Source organism: Mastomys coucha, unplaced genomic scaffold (genome assembly GCF_008632895.1).
Source record: "Mastomys coucha isolate ucsf_1 unplaced genomic scaffold, UCSF_Mcou_1 pScaffold22, whole genome shotgun sequence".
Classification (NCBI taxonomy): domain Eukaryota; kingdom Metazoa; phylum Chordata; class Mammalia; order Rodentia; family Muridae; genus Mastomys; species Mastomys coucha.
The window spans coordinates 208,929,135-208,945,603 of record NW_022196905.1 but is presented as its reverse complement, the minus strand read 5'-3'; the positions used below and the strand labels follow the sequence as shown (position 1 = coordinate 208,945,603).

The 16,469-nt window shown below is 52.6% G+C and overlaps 2 protein-coding genes across 3 annotated transcripts in view; both read right to left on the bottom strand.

The window, feature by feature from the left end:
- Window positions 1–947: 947 nt before the first annotated feature.
- On the bottom strand, window positions 948–9,024 carry Hapln4 (hyaluronan and proteoglycan link protein 4). Its single transcript, XM_031336857.1, has 7 exons — window positions 8,934–9,024; window positions 8,676–8,783; window positions 7,968–8,146; window positions 7,756–7,906; window positions 7,104–7,466; window positions 4,565–4,888; window positions 948–3,602 (listed from the first exon to the last, which is right to left on the bottom strand). Exons 1-7 carry the CDS (start codon window positions 9,022–9,024, stop codon window positions 3,211–3,213), a joined length of 1,608 nt encoding a protein of 535 aa, XP_031192717.1. The 3' UTR covers window positions 948–3,210.
- A 2,773-nt stretch (window positions 9,025–11,797) lies between these two features.
- The window catches only part of Tm6sf2 (transmembrane 6 superfamily member 2), a 7,715-nt gene continuing 3,043 nt past the window's right edge, over window positions 11,798–16,469 (bottom strand). Inside the window, exons 4-11 of one of the 2 annotated variants that reach the window (XM_031340068.1) lie at window positions 15,990–16,087; window positions 15,816–15,919; window positions 15,352–15,434; window positions 14,337–14,461; window positions 13,848–13,949; window positions 13,418–13,510; window positions 12,897–13,016; window positions 11,798–12,249 (exon numbers count right to left, since the gene is read on the bottom strand). In XM_031340068.1, the coding sequence (XP_031195928.1) occupies window positions 12,037–12,249; window positions 12,897–13,016; window positions 13,418–13,510; window positions 13,848–13,949; window positions 14,337–14,461; window positions 15,352–15,434; window positions 15,816–15,919; window positions 15,990–16,087 (938 nt within the window). In that variant the 3' untranslated portion in view covers window positions 11,798–12,036. Of the gene's footprint in view, window positions 12,250–12,896; window positions 13,017–13,417; window positions 13,511–13,847; window positions 13,950–14,336; window positions 14,462–15,351; window positions 15,435–15,815; window positions 15,920–15,989; window positions 16,454–16,469 lie in introns of both variants that reach the window. The other variant, XM_031340069.1, reaches the window with a different exon arrangement.

Sequence of the window (16,469 nt, the reverse complement as noted above, 5' to 3'; positions counted from 1 at the left end):
GGCCCTGGCAGAGCAAAAGCACTCTCTGACTTGCTACATTTGGCCTTCCCTTTTAACTAAAACAAAAGCGGGAGATGTGGGGAGTGGTGGAGCTGAAGAGGCCATGGCAAGATGGCGCCTACTTCCACTGTCAACTCCTAGTAAACAACTGTTTGCGCATGTGCTTAGAGTGAAAAGACGCCATGTCACAGCCCATTCCGGGGCGTCACGTGGGGTGATGAGCAAACAGCCAATCATGGGCGGACACGCCGCACTGTGGTGTATATAAGCAGTGCGAATTATTGGCTCGACCTCTTTTTCCCTCTGGGAGAGGGCAGTAAACGTCACTGCAGAAGGATCCTAGTGTCCGCGTGTCTTGTTGGTGAGACAACCGCGCGGGCTACAACACTAGACATCAGCGAATAAATAAAGTTTACAGGGCTGGAGAGATGGCTCAGCAGGTAAGAGCACTGACCATTCTTCCTAAGGTCCTGGGTTCCAAAGGTCTGAAGAGAGCAATGGTGTACTCATATACATAAAATAAATAGATAAATCTTAAAAAAATAAAGTTTACAAACAAAAATTCAGGACTAGAGAGATGGCTTAATTGAGTAAGATGACTCACTGCTCTTCCAAAGGACCCGGATTCAAATGCAGCAGCGTGATTATCTCTGAGTCTAGTCTCAGAGGGTCCAGCTCCCTCGGCAGGCCTCTAGGTGAACTAGGCACACACAGTGCAGACAAAAACAAAAAACAAAACTTAAAAATAAATAAAAATTGGCCAGGTGGTGGTGGCTCACACCTTTAATCTCAGCACTTGGGGCAGGCAGATCACTGAGTTCAAGGACAAGCCTGGTCTATATAGCAATTCCATGACAGCCAGGGCTAAACAGTGAAACCCTGTCTCAAAAAGCTGAAATAAGTAAACAAATAAAAATACAGATGGCTACCTCATTTCTACAGCCAGATCCTACTTAACATTTTTTTAATTACATGTTATGATTTATGTGTATGCACACATGCCACAGAGCACATGAGGAGGTCAGACAGGATCTCATAGGGTCCTGATCTTGACACCCGGTAAACGGTTCGCCTTTCTATGTTCAGGTTGGGAGCACTGAAAAGGAAGAGGAGCAGCTTTGGAACCGGGCCTGAGAAGCCCACTGCACTGACAGAGGGACTGGCAGCCTTGTTTTGCATTCAGCAGAAGGGACAAAGGTTTATTGAACCTGGGTTGCAGGTTGCTGCTGGGCACCTCAGAACAATCCTAGTCCACAGAAGAGCCTGGGTAAGTTTTTGGTTGCACACTTTAGAACAAAACGTGTGACTGGCGCCCACAGCCCCTTAGCTTCCAGACTCAGGGGTGGAGTTAGCCGAGATAGATGGGGCAGGCAGGAAGGTGTGTTGGCAAGGGTACTTGCTGGTCCCGACAGCACCCAAGACCTGGAGGCTCCTGCATTTGGGCTGCACTTGGGCTGGTCTTGACCCTTGAGCGCACATGGGTCCTCAGAAATGGGTTAAAGTTGGTGGTTTCAGGGAGAGTCCGCCCTCCTTGATCTCTAAGAAGGAAAGGCTTTTGTGCAGCACCACAGCCTCAGTTTCCTCATCTGCAGGGTTGAACATTGAAAATGCTAGAGGGGGTTGCAGTGGTGGCTGGTGCTCAGCTCCTGGTTGGAGTCAAGCGAGCATGCAAATGGATGGTGCAGGCAGCTGCCCCTGAAGCGGTGTCCTGCATGGGCCCATGCAGCTCTTCTCGAAGCAGAATCCTGCAGAAGCCCATCCGAAGAAGAGACATTTGTCAGGCGTCTGAGGAACACAGTAGGCGGCTCCAGGCAGAGGTACTCTCTGCCCATAGCAAGAAGTTCCTGAGTGCTGCAGGTCAGTTGTCATGGAGACACTGATGGTCTCTATGGCAACAGTTGGACAGGATGGGACCCTGGAGGGGAAGCCTTGAAGGGACAGGTGTTCTGTTACCTTGGACACCAGAGTTTAGTCTCCATAGCAACGGAGGTTCAAACTGTCTAGGGGCGGGGCTTGGGAAGCTGGGAGAAACAGAAGGTGCACTTTAGGAAAGGGGCAGCTGTTTCCATGGAGAGGTCTGGAGAACTGAATGCTGGGTTACCCTGAGGACACTCAGTGAGGAAGATTGTCTCCATGCTGGTCCACCAGGGCAGGGACAGTCAAAAATGAAGTGATAGGTGTCTGGGTTTTAGGCCAGTGAGAGAGGAAAAGTGTGGTAACCATGGTTACAAAGGAAGGCAGAACGTGCCATTTCCGTGGGTGTAGGGGGTGAGCGGGGTTAGGCTGCACTGGTGGCCTGTGTGACCTTAAGAAGCCGAGCAGCTTGTCTCTACAAATCAGATTTTTAGGGGTTTCTGGTCTGAGGGAATAATCTCTTTGGTGACATCCCCCAAAGAGCCCGGGGACGGGACATTCAGGCGAGTCTACTCTCTGGCCAGAGGAAATACCTGAGGGATAGGCATGGCCACTGTTCCTGGGAGCCAGCTGGGGACATTCTCCCAAGAAGCCAGAGGTGTTGGGTCTGTCCTCCATAATGACCCAGGGACAAGGCATGTTACCTTGGAAATGTAAAGAGACTCTCTGGAAGAATGGGAATTCGCAGCCTCTGGGTCAACTGCCCACACAGGTGACCTGCAAGGTTTTGTTTCTTCACCGGGTGATGGGGAGAAGTGTACAGTTGACTATCCAAGACCAGTTTTCCAGCTCCCGAGAAATGCAGAGGGTTTGGGGGGCAGGTCTCCAGTTAATCCTGGGGGTCCAGCCTCCAGGTGACTGAGGGGGAGTGTCCATCTGTTTTTCAGGAGGCCGTAGACGGGTGGTTCATCTTTAGGGAACCGTAGAGTCCTGCTGGTCTACTGGGATCCTGGGGGTTAGGGGAGGGCATGACTCTTCTAGAAAAGTCTGAAAGATGAGACATCCACTATCCAAAGAAGTGGGCTTGGCCACTATTAGGGGTCCTCAGAGGGCAGCATAGTCAGCGACCAAGGATCACAAGTGGGTCAGCCTGCAGCTCACCGCAGGGGTATGTCACATATCCAGGAGACCTTAGGTGTGGTCAATGTCCAAAGACCACAGGTAGCTAAATCAGTCTGCCGTGCACCGCAGGGGTGTGTCATATGTCCAAGGGATCTCTGACGTGGTCGGTATCCAGGGGGTGCATGAGGCCACTAGATCAGTCACCAACACCCCCAAATGTGCATCCTCCCAGATCTAGACACGCAGTGGGGTCCAGGCAGCCGGATTCCTCGACCCTCCAGCCCAACCTCCTCCGCCGGCCCAGCCCCAGCCCCAGCCACCTGGAGCCGGGTCTGGGGCACCCGGAGCGCGGTAGCAGTAGACACCGAAGAGGCGTCGGGAGGCGTCAGGGAAACCGAGGCTGCGCACGCCGGGCCGAGGACCTCCGCAGCGAGTTCGCGGATTCACGATGGGATAGCGCGCGCTGCCATCCGCCAGCCAGCCTGCAGTACAGCGGTCCAACAGCTGCAGCTTCCACGCAGCGAACAGCTGCCCGACTTTGGCCACTGTGGCACCCCGCGCCGCGCACGCGCGCACCGCCCCGGCCAAGGCCACAGGTCGCAGCGGTTTCAGGAAAAACACACGGCCTGTGGGACCCGAAAGTGCGTTAGAACCGGGTCAGGCATGGGCCTGCCAGGCTCCAGCATTCTGGGGCTTCCTGAGCCTAGTCCATCCCATTCCCTGCAACCTGGGACCTCCGCTTCCGCCAATGCGATGCGGGTACCATGTGGCGTTCCACTGCCCCCGTGTGGCAGCCCTGGAAAGCAGTCTTCATAGCGGACGGCGGGGCCTGCTCACTTTGGTAGGGGGCGATGATCTTGGAGGAAGGATCTTTGCACTTCAGGGAGATCTGTTTTGGGCAGGCCTCCTATTTGGGGCGGGACCTATGTTTGGGGAAGGTTTTCGCCAGTGTCCTTATGCCTTAGCGTAATGTCTATGTGCTTAGGCATAGGATGTGTTCTTGTGCTATTGTGGGCAGGGTCCACACTCTTGAACCTCTGGGATGCGGGGATGGGAGACTTTGGGTTTAAAATGTGCCTATCTCCTTGGGGCGGAGTCCATGGAGGAAGTCTTTCCTCAAGAGAGAAGGAGCCTATACCCTGAGGGATAGGGACTATGCTCTCTGTTTCTGAGACAGACTTCCCTCCACCTGCCAGGCCCTAGCAGTAGGTGGTTAGGGCCAGTCTTCCTCAAAGGGTTGGAAACTAGGCCCTTGGGGTGGGTTTCACCCTCAGGGGCAGAGCATATGCGCCTGGGGCGGATCTCGTTCGAGGGGACTGGGACTATGCACTCAGGAGTGGGGCCAGCCAGGCTCCATGGGTCACAGCCTGTGCATGTGGGGCAGGTGTCGCTCCAGGGATAGACCTTTTGAACTGGAGGAGTGGGCCTCCTTCCAGGGAGAGGGCACAATGTTTAAGAGGAAGGAAAGAGGGAAGGGTCCCCTTCAGGGAGAAGCCTATGTATTTAGGAGTGGGCCCTTGGGACAGGTCTCTTTCAAGAAGGAGGGAAATATGTGCTGGAGACGCCGCTTCTTTAGAAAGAAACTCACCCGGGAGGTTGGACGTGAAGCAGAAGGCATCGTAGCGTTCCTCTGCGTTATGACGATATCCATAGTTGCGCACGCCCCCGTTGGTGCCGCCACCAACCCCAGTGCTTCCAGCCCCGCCACAGGGCTCCCGGGCCTGGCTCACTGGGTACTGCACGGAGCCATCGCGTAGCCATCCCGCATTGCACCAGTCCAGGCCATCCCGCCAGGCCGCGTGCAGCTGCTCCGCGGACGCCAAAATGCCATCCTGTTCTGCACAAGCACGCTGCGCTTCCGGGAAAGTCATCTTGTAGCGGCCTCCGCGCGGGTGATAGGGAAAGACCACTCCTGGATGGATGAAGACAAATGGGGGTCTGTCAGGTTCCCACCACACACACACACACACATACACACATACACATACACATACACACACACACATACACACACACATACACAAATACACACACACATACACACACACATACACATACATACATACACACACATACACACACATACACACATACACATACACACACACATACACATATACACACATACACACATACACACCTACACACACACACATACATACACACACACACACTCGCACACATACACACACATACACACACATACACACACATACACACACATACACACATACACACACACATACACACACATACACATACACACACATACACACATACATACATACATACACACACACACACATACACACACATACACACACATACACACATACACACACATACACACACACTCACACACACATACACACACATACACACATACACACACACTCACACACACTCACACACACACATACACACACATACACACACATACATACACACATACACACACATACACACATTCACACACATACACACATACACACACATACATACACATACACACACACACACACACACACACACACTCCGGATTCTACATGAAACAGAACTTTCTAGTTCATTCTTCTCTCTAGCCCTCAGACCTGGCCACACGTCTAGCCTGCTCACACCCATTATGGGTTCTTTGATTCAAGCTTGGGATATGTTCCTCCTCTTCAACACATTTTAATCATGTCTATTCTTCAATGGTCACAGACCTTCACTCATGTTCTTTCTGTCCTTCTCTAGCTGCTTAATTCATCCATCAAAACTCAACTCTTTTAATGTCCTCTGTCCAAATGTTCTGCCAACCCACCAGAACTGAATCCTTCCCAGAGTGACCACTGAGTTGGACATGCCTGTTCCTAGGGCAGTACTCCTTCACCCTGGGCCCTGAAAAAGTTGGGCAGGGTTGATTTGCCAGTTTTATTTAGGGTGTTTCCCTTCCAACTGCCTCCGTCTGTAGCTCTAAACTTATTTCTCACTAAACTCACAGTCAACCCAACTCTGGAGTGTTTCTGTGCTTAAGGACAGGGTTTAGGCTGAATCTCATGCTGGCCCCTAATTCCAGGACAGGATGCATACACCGGCCATGGTGAAGCCCTGGGGCTTTGATGGACAGGATGTTGAATCTCGGCCTTCCCCTCACCTACAGTTGCCCAGGGCAACGCCATAGCCTTCTTGAGGTAGAGCTCGTCTCTAGGTTAATAGCTATCTACCTTGGGGATTTGAGGAAATTAAATGAGAAGCTCCAGAGAGCCCTTCAGCTAAGTGGCTGGCAAACAGAAAGCATCTAATGAAGACAGTTACGATTTGCCATTGTTAAAATGTTCAGAGATGTCAATAAAATGGCTCAGAAGGTAAGGGCATTTGCCACCAAGCCTGACAAACTGAGTTCTCTTCCAGGAGAGAATCCATTCTATGAATTGTCTGCGATCTCCATACAAGCACCATGGCAGGTGTGCACTCGTAAGCACACACACATAAGTACACACACCAAAAATTCAATAACTTTTTTCTTTAAAGCTCATGAGTTCGAAGCCAACCTGGGGTCCATTAAACCTTGTCTTAATCATAGAGCTAGAGCTGGAGAGATGGTTCAGTGGTTAAAACAACGCTTTCTTCAGGCCAGGGGTGGTGACCTTCACCATTGATCCCTTCACTTGAGAGGCAGGCTGATCTCTGCAAATTCAAGGCTTGTTGAGATTTTATTAAATTAATCAGAAGGTGCCTTAGGCAGGCCTTCACAGAGTATACAAAAAGATTACCCCCACAAAGGCTAGCGTGGTCTATGTAGTAGGTTCTAGGACAGCTAGGGCTATATGGTGAGACCTTGTCTAGAAGGAAAGGAAAAAAAAAGGTGTGGGGGAGGGACCTCTTTCTTCCTTGTTTCTCCTCCAGCCAAAGACTTCTGTTCTCCACACCCACACCAGGCAGCTCTCAACCACTTGTAACTCCAACTCCAGGGGGTCAGAAACCTCTCTGGCCTTAACCACAGGCATACATTAATATACATACACAAAGAAAAGCTGTAGTTTTAAAATGAGCTATTCCTCCTGCCCAACAAAATCTCTACAGTGCCAATTTGATTCAGTTTGCCCCGCACTGTCCCCCTTTCTCTTTGCCCATGCTGCGGTCACCTTCCAGATCCAGCTTGACCATGCCGGTGTCATCCTCCAGCTCATTGGTGACCTCGCACTCGTAGCGCCCGTAGTCCTGCAGGGTGACATTTCGGAGGACCAGGGAGGCATCGCCGGGTCCGTCATTCTGCAGTTCAGCCCGCCCTCGGTAGGGACCAAAGGCTCGATGCTGGGGACCCAGAGCCACGAAGACATCGGCGAAAGCCAAAGGGTCTACCACCTTCGTCCACTTGAGGCGGACGCCGTCGTGACCGTGGGCGGCCGCCTCGTAGTGGTAACGGCAGGGTAAGACAATGGTGCCACCGCGGTGGCTCACCACCTGCCCAGGCGCCGTCTGCACCACCACGGAACCGGACTCATCCTCTGCGAGGCGACCAATCAGGAGTCAAAGGTGCAGTAGGGAGGGACCCAGGGAGGGGATGTAGGTCTAGGATGGGAAAGGATCTCAGAGGAGATTGAGTGGAAGGGACCATGGCAATCCGCCACCCCATCCCACTCCCGTCGTTCACTCTAGGCCACCTCTGTGTGTGTGGTGCGTGTGTGTGTGCGTGTGTGTGTGTGTGTGTGTGTGTGTGTGTGTGCGTGCGTGCGTGTGTGTGTGTGTGTGTATTGGGGGTTGGAAGGGATGACCAGAGCTTCGCACAAAACTCACCCAGCACGTGCACGACTTTCTTCCTGCCACGCTGCGCCCCTGCGAGCACGGGGACCAGCAGCAGGAGTCCCCAGGCCACAGCCCAGAATGCGCGGTGACCGAGGGCTCCTGGAGCACATGCCTGCGGGTACAGGAGCTGCTTCCAGCTGTACTGCCCCGACCGCCCCTAGCTCTGCCAGCCCTCCCCAAAGGGGTCTCAGCCGCTCATCAACCGTGGAGCTGCGGGAGGGCCAGGTGATTCCTTTCGCCTTCCTTAAGTCCCTGCCCCCGTTACGGGAGCGCACGGGAGGGGGAGCAGCAGCGCGGACTGGGCCCCGCAAGGTTATCCGCGCGCCAGGAGACTGCAGCAAGCCCGGCAGCACGAGCGGGGGTTGGGGACAGAGGGACAGGACTGGGGAGGTGAGGGGCAATGGGCTCCTGAACCAGGGCAGGAGAGACAGAGGGAGCGAGATATGAAGACACTGAGTCAAGACTCAGAGACAGAGACACAGGAGCAGAGAGACTCAGAGGAAGAGATTCAGTGAGAGAGACCCAGGGACAGACTCCTGGAGACAGACGCAAAGACAGAGACTCAGAGACAGAGATGCAGAGATGCAGAAATAGAGGTGCAGAGACACAGAGACAGAGACTCATAAACAGAGACGCAGAGACTCAGAGACAGTGGCCCAGAGACGCAGAAATTGAAATGTAGAATCGAAGATGTAGAGAAAGACTCAGAGAGAGACACGGAAAAAGAATAAGTGAGCGCTCCTCTCCACCACCCCCCAAACATGGGGAAGACATTGAAGAGGCAGAGAAAGGGAAAGTGCCAAAGAAAGAGAAAGAGGAGACAAGAAGAGAAGAGAGGGCGAAGAGAGACAGAGAGGAGAGAGGCAGAGACAAATGTGAGATTTGAGAACCCAGTGCAGCGTGGCACTCACCATCCTGGTCGTGGCCCCCGCTGAGCGGCCAGTGCGCTTCCCAACTGCGCACGCGCACAGCGGTCGGGACAGCTGGCCCCACGGGGGCTGCGCAATCCCGGAGTCTGCCTGCAAGGAGAGGAAGGCTAGCCGAGCGAGGCATTAAAAGTGCCGCGCGTGCGCGCACGCACAGCACAGGTTGGGGGTGGGGCAGATACCCCCTCTCCCCCGCACAGAGAATTGAGAGCACTGTGATAGTGACCCATCGCAACCTCTCACCCACAAGGACTAACTTGGCCAGTGTCACTGGACTGAGCTGGTACTCCACGCCTGGGATGACAGGCGTGCTGCCGCCGCATAGGAGTCCCATGTAACCACAGATGAGTAAACTAAGATGGTTGGCCAAGCTCCTTAATCAAGTCTTCCAGCTCCTGCCGGCACAGGAAAGACTCAAGTCCACTAGCCTCCCTGCCACCCAACACATTTCATTTTATGGTAGTGACACACAACTGTTACTCAAGTATTCTGGAGAGGGAAAGGAGAGTATCAGCAGTTTAACATCATCTTCTGCAAGTTCGAGGTCAGCCTGGGATGAGAAGGAAAAAAAGGAAAGAAGTTTGGAGCCATAGTCTATAAGCTCAGCCTTAAGAAGCTGAGGCAGATAGACAGCAAGCTTGAGCCTAGCCTGGCCTATACCCAGGCCATGTATTAGCTGGAAACTGAGGCTGAAGTTCAGCTGGAGGAGGGCTTGCATAGAATGCCTGAGGTTCTGGGTTCCATCCCCAGCACTGCATAAAAGTGAGGCTAGTGTATATACCTGTCATTTCAACACCAGAGAGGCTCAGTTGGAGTTAGGGATTCAAAGTCATCTTGGGCCAGTTGTGGTGGTGCATGCAAGAGGCATGAAGGCATGAGGCAAGAGGCAGAGGTAAGAGGATCAGGAGTTTGAAGCCTCATTTGGTGCTTCTGTGCTAGCACATGCCTTTAAGCTCAGCACTTAGGAGGCAGAGGCAGGCAGATCTCTGTAAGTTTGAGGCCAGCCTGTTCTACATAGCAAGGGCAATCAGAGCTACATAATAGAGAGAATTTATCTTAAAAGAAAATTAATTGAGGAAGGTAAAGTTACCTTGGGCTACAGTGGGAATTTAAGGCTTGCCTGGGCTACATAGGACTTTGTCTTCTACAGAGTTCCAGGACAGCTAGGGTTACACAAAGACTTTGTTAAAAAGAAGGAGGAAGAATATGAGGAGGAGGAGGAGGAGGAGGAGGAGGAGGAGGAGGAGGAGGAAGGAGAGGAAGAGGAGGAAGAGGAGGAGAAGGAAGGGGAGGAGGAGGAAGAGGAGGAGGAGCTCAAGGAAAGCAGGGCATGGAGGTATAGGAGAGGCTAAGGCAGAAGGATAGCAAGTTTGGGGCTAGCCTGGGCTCCATAGTCAGACACTATTGCTTTTCTAGGATAGAATGGAGCAAGCCTTCTCTGCAGTGGCAGCAGCACAACGGCTTGGCTAAGGGGCTTGGCCTGCCAGACTTGCTTTACCCATCTGCTTGCTGGGCAATTTACCCAGGAATCCTGGGGCCCAGAGGGACAGGTCTCAGTGCCACTCTTCCCCTTGTTGCCTGAGGCAGAGCTCTCAGCCTGCACAGGTCTCTGGGCAAAGCAGAGTGTGTTATGACTGGGTCCCAGTCATCCGCAAACTCCACTCTTCCCACAGTTTCTAGATTAAGGACAGGAAGTGGAGACCCGTTTCCCAGCCCTTTGCTGCCTAGCCAGGCTCAGTTACCCTGGAAAGCTAGGCTGGAGGTCTGTTCCTAACTTAGCTGTGCCCAGATGTGACCTTGGGCTAGAATCCTCTAGATGCCTAACTCCACTGCATGGCTCGTAATGCTCCGTGTTCTACGTGTGTGGTGGTTTGAATAGGTTTGGCTCGAGTAGACTTATGTGGTTGTATGCTTGGCCCACAGGGAGCAACACTATTAAGGGGTGTGTCCTTGCTGGAGTATGTGTGGCCTTGGAGGGAGTGTGTCACATTAGGGGTAGGCTTTGAGGCCTCATCTTGCCAGAATCAGCCCTCTTCTGGATGGCTTTGGATTAAAATGCAGAGCTCTCAGTTCCTCCTCCAGCACCATGTCTGCCTGCCTGCTGCCATGCTTCCTGCTATGATGATAATGGACTGAACCTCTGAAACTGTAAGCCAGGCCCAATTAAATGTCCTTATAAGAGTTGCCTTTGGTCATGGAGTCTTTTCAGGGTGATAAAACCCTAAGACACTGTGTGTGTGTGTGTGTGTGTGTGTGTATGTGTGTGTAGTATTTGTTTGTATTGTGCCTGTGTATGAGAGTACAGGGGTATGCTGTAGGTCAGAGGTGAGCATTAGGTGTCTTTCTCACTAGCTCTCAGACTTTTCTCTGTGAGAACTTTGACTGGCCTGGAGTCCACTATGAAGACCAGGCTGACCTAGAACCTATAGAGATGTGCTCTCTCAGTGATAAGATTAAGGCATGCTTCACCACTCCCAGCTTCTATTTGATTTGGGGGCAGGGTATCTCACCAAACTGTAGCTGGCTGGCAGTGAGCTCTAGAGATCCTATCTTCCTCCCATGTCCCAGTGCTGGGTGCTACTGGCTTTCATGCAGGTGTTGGGGATTTGAACTCAGTTCCTCATGTACTTTACCGACTGCCATATTGCCCCTGATTCTTTTATGTGTGGACGCGTGAGAATGTAGTCTAGGCTGGTCTCAGATTTGCTATGTGGCCAAAGGTGACCTTGTGTTCCTGCTCCTCCTGCCTCTGCCTCTCCAGTGCAAGAACAACAGGTGTATACCAGTACACACAGTTCATGTGGTGCTGGGAATGAACCCGGGGCATTGCTGATTGTTCGGCAGCACACTGCCAATGGACCTACATCCACAGTTCCTGTTGTGCTATGACTTCTTCCAGTGTCACCCTTCTGAGCCCTCCTCCTGTTCGAAGCCTCAGTTTCCACATCTGGAATGTGGGGCTGTGTATCCCATTGAAAGGCTGACTTTGAATGTTCTGGCTGCTGGGTTTCCAGATCGCCACCGTGGCTGAGTACCCCACTTTCCCCTTGTGGAGTACAAGAAGATGGTCCCTTGCTCCAGTTCCCCGAAACACTTAGGTGGCGAGGTTCTAGACATTGGAAGGGCTTTTATTAAAAGTATGGGAGGAGGTGATGGCTAGATCCCAGGAGAGGGCGTTAGCGTCCTTGTGATCTTTGAGGCACAGTGACATAGCAAGAACACCTCTGCTCCTTTCCAGCTCGGATTGCAGCTTCTCCATGTGTCCATCATTTCATGGCCAACCCACCCTCGGAGGGCAAGGACGAAGGCAGCACAGGTAGACAGCTTAGCAGAGAGATGCGCATGCTCACTGCTGCTTCTTGATTTGGTCCTGGGGCGAAGACCGCGGTGCTTCATTCAAGAAGAAGGCGGGCCGCCACAGGCAGCGGAAAGCCAGCAGGTGGGGACCCAGTGCAAACAGCAGGTTGCTCAGAAAGAAGGTGGCCCAGGTGTCCTCTGGCACGCGGTAGGTGAAGGGTGTGCGCGGGTGCATGGAGGCACCCATGTGTGAGAACTGCGCCTGGCACAGGACGGATGCAGGGGGAGCGCAGGTCAGGCCGACATCCCCAGGTACCTTCCCCAAAGCAACTGTTCAGCTCTAAACATTCCTGCCCAATGCTACACTTCCTCATCACAGATTCCTTCCAGAGTCCCCGGCTCTGGCTGGGCCTAGGCTCCTTTTCTTCCTACCAGAAACCCAGAAATAGCTCTGGTCCGTCCACTGCTCAAATACATCCATGGCTTGCTACCTCCTCTCACATGTTCAGAGCCAGAGTTCAAAACCGTCAACATCTGGCTCCAATGTCTCCCATCTCTCTCCCTTGGTGTCTTCTTTAACGCCTTTCTACACTGGGGCCATTCATCCCGGCCCTTCCCTGTGTTCATCTTCATAGGGCACAGTCTTTCCACTCTGCAGTCCCTCTCAGACCCTGTCCTTCCGGGTTTCTGTTTGTTTCTTCAGTGCTGGGGGATGGACGATATGTGCTTGCACGTATAGGCAAGCATTGAACCAGGGAGCCATACGCCATTATGGTTCTCTCCAGCTCTGAAGAGGGTGCTTGGGGCTTCCTGTGGCTAGGGGTATGTACATCGAGCCATCTCCCCCAGGCTAGGGAATTCTGGGCCTGGGTCTGTCATCACTACCCTTATCCCATCCCCACCCCTTACCTGGCCAATGGCTCCAGCAAATACCAAGGCCCAGTCTGGCAGCCAGGAGCAGCCAGGGAAGGTGAGGGCATATGCAGCCAGGCAGTAGAACGGTAGAGCATAGAACAAATACATCAGCATCTAGGGGAGACCACAGCCCGTGAGGACACAGGTGGGGGGTCTATACAAGGCTCCTCTCTGTCTCTATGGGGTCCTTCCCATTACCCACACTAAGTCTGTACTCAGCTGTAGGACTCTGGCCTAGCAAATGGGAACACCCTACTTCCAAGGCTAACCTGATTAACCAGGGTATCTGATTCAGGCTGGGCTAATCAGAGCCTGAATGAGACATGTTCTTAAATCCTATGGTGACCAAGGGGATGGGTGAAACCCTGGGGTGCTTCTGGGATGTGTCCTTAAGCACTTGTATCTCACCAGACCCCAAGTTCAGATGTGCCTGTGCCTGGCTGGCAGGGGCTTGGCAAGGGCTTCAGAGAAGCTTAGGCAGGACCATAGCCTGCTCCTCCCATCTGACCTCTCACCTGCAACTTTGGGTAGGCCACAGGGTCCCGAAGGTATGGCTCATATTGGTAAATATAGATGAAGCAGGCATCTGTGGGGCAGTCAAGTACCACCTAAGGTACACAGAAAAACACTGTCCATGTCAAACACCTCACAAAGCCCCTCCCTACTCCAGCTCTCAAGCTGAACCCACCATAACCACTCTGGCCCCTCTCAGCCCTCCCTGTTTCTCTCCCCTTGCCTTGGGGTTCACCAAGATTGCAGAGAAGTGGTTACAGGAAATAGGTGTTTGACATGAAACATTCAGGTCAGACTTGGTGAAGAACTTCCTTGAGTGATCAGATAGAAGAACGCTGTCCATTTGACAGTGAATAAGGAAATAAATTTGGGAGGAGCAAGCTAAAAAGAGAGACTGGAGGTGAAAGAGTGGGGCAGCCAAGGCAGACTCACCAGGCCCCGGAAAACAGTGAAAAGCGCAGCAAGGATGAAGTATACTGTAAGTGTCAGGTCAGCCGGACGCTGTAGGAGACTCTTCTTCTGTTCTTCCTGTACCTGCCCCATGGGAGGAAGTCAGAGTTAGCCAGAGAGATCAGGACCCAGCAGATGCTCAATGAGTGCTCCCTCCTCTCTTCCTGTGTGCCAAGGAGGCTCTCCCAAGTGTACAGCCATTTAGACATGAACTAATGGTAAGCCTAAGGCTCCTATAACCTGGGCGAGTGTTCTAACCCTAAGCCATACACCTAGCCCCTTCTGGGTGATTCTAGGCCAATGTCCTACTGCCAAGCCACATTTGAGCCCCTGAAGTTTTGAGACAATCTTACCATAAAGCCCATGCTGGTCTTGACCTCATGGTAATCCTGCCCCCGTTTCCCCAGTGCTGGGATGATAGGCACAGGCCACCATTCATGGCCTAGGTTGGGTATTGGCGGAGGCACTCACCATGCCAGGGGTATAGGAGGTTGGTGCACGGGATTGGTTGAAGATCCTCACGCCGGCCCAGCATGGAACCAGCAGGTAGAGGATGGCGAGGAGGAAGGTAGGCCTCATCTCTGAACTGTATTTACCTGCCAGGGTGAGGAGAGGATGTGACTCAGGGAGGAGCTCCTTATGGCAACTGGGCCATGCAAGAGCCCCACCTGGACATCTTGAGTTACACTATACTTGCTCAAGCTCTTTTATCTTCATGGCTTCCCAGCACACTCCTAACCCTGGCCTCCTGAATATAGACCTGACACTTGTGTGGGTACCTTTGCTTCCCAACTTGGATGTCCTCTGTGGGACATAAAACCATGCCAGGATGGTAAGGTTGAGTAGGTAGAGACCCGGCGACTTGGTGGGCACACACCTGAGGCTTAGGTAACTCCCAGATCCTTGCCAGACTCCTGACTTGGAACACATGCCATGTTTCTCACATAAGGAAACATGTCCTGTGGTCACATAGGCCCCAAACAGAGTTCTCCAAGTTAATGAGGTACTCAGAGGCCCAGAGGGCTTAGCCAATAGGCTTCCCTTCCCATACATTCCTCCCTGCAAAAGGTATTTAATCTCAGGCCCACCCTAAGAAATTGGTACGGTTTCTGCCATGACAATAAACAGGTTTTTGTTTGTTTGCTTGTTTTTGTTTGTTGCTTTTTGTTTTTTGTTTTTTGTTTTGAGACAGGGTTTCTCTGTGTAGCCCTGGCTTCCTGGAACTCACTCTGTAGACCAGGCTGTCCTTGAACTCAGAAATCTGCCTGCCTCTGCCTCTCGGCCCTATCTTCAAAAACCTCCTCAGCAAGCCTTCATTAAACTCCCTTCCTCTGTGAAGAGCATTCTGGGAAACCCTAAGAGGAATCAGGATTAATACCATCTCCCCTTTACTTCCATGTGGAAAGGGGGTAGAGAGTGTACTGGCTGCTGGCCAAGGGTTATTTAGACATGTGAAGGGCTGGACTTTCAGGGTCTGTGTCCTTACCAAGGATGTTTCCCGGGAGAAACACCAGGAGGCTCATGGCGAAGGACCCCAGCCAGTAGAGCCCAAGGTTCCGGTATCCTTTCCTGGGAAGGGAAGGGGGATAGCTGTGGCACACTAGTCCTCCACCTCAAGCCCTTGCTAGGGTCCAGAGGCCACATTGGATCTTTACCTCTGGGTCCCTCTTGGGCTATTTATTTATTTATTTTTGGTTGCCAGAGATGGACTTGAGCATGCTCAGTATGTGCCTGGATGGCACCTCACACAGGGACAATAAGCACTGGGAATGATACCAATGGTATCATTGAAGATGTGGGTCTCCAGCCAGCCATACCTGTTGACAACCTGGAAATGTCCTCTAGCCATCCCCGGGTGATCATACCCCTTCTCAAACACTTCTGGTTCCCTAGAGACCCATTCCAGAAATCAACCTCCTCCTGGGTTCTTAGTTTTCTGTCGCCCCTCACCTTTTGCGGATGGCACCAGCCATTGTCAGATAGAGCAGGTAGTGCACAGTACCGTCCCAGTAGCAGATGAAGATGCCATGTGCGGTGCGTAGGTAGGGTTCGCCCTGTGGGCAGGAGTGGGGCTCAGGAGCATGCACGATGGGGCCAGGACCACACCCAGCCATCCCACACTACCTCCTTGGTGTAGAAATCCATGAAGCCCACCACGTAGCCATCTTCTTGGAGTGCAATGACAAGGTCCACCAGCGAGGTGAAGGAGAAGATCACAAAGACTGGAGACAGAGAAGGTGGGACTGAGCGGGTAAGTGGGTTTGACATGGCAAGGACAGGGCCAAGTATGGGTGTGGCTAAAGCCAACACAATGGTCCTGTTCTTTTGACACAGGGTCTGCAGCCTAGGCTGCCCTGGGACAAATAAAAATCCTCCTGCTGCAGATTCCCAAGTGTTGGGATTACAGGCTCTCAGCACCACTAGCTTTTAGTTCAGGTTATAATTGGGCTTGAAACATCAGCCTGGCAGTGGTGGCGCACACCTTTAATCCCAGCACTTGGGAGGCAGAGGCAGGCTGATTTCTGGGTTTGAGGCCAGCCTGGTCTACAGAGTGAGTTCCAGGACAGTCAAGGCTATACAGACAAACCCTGTCTCGGGGGGGGG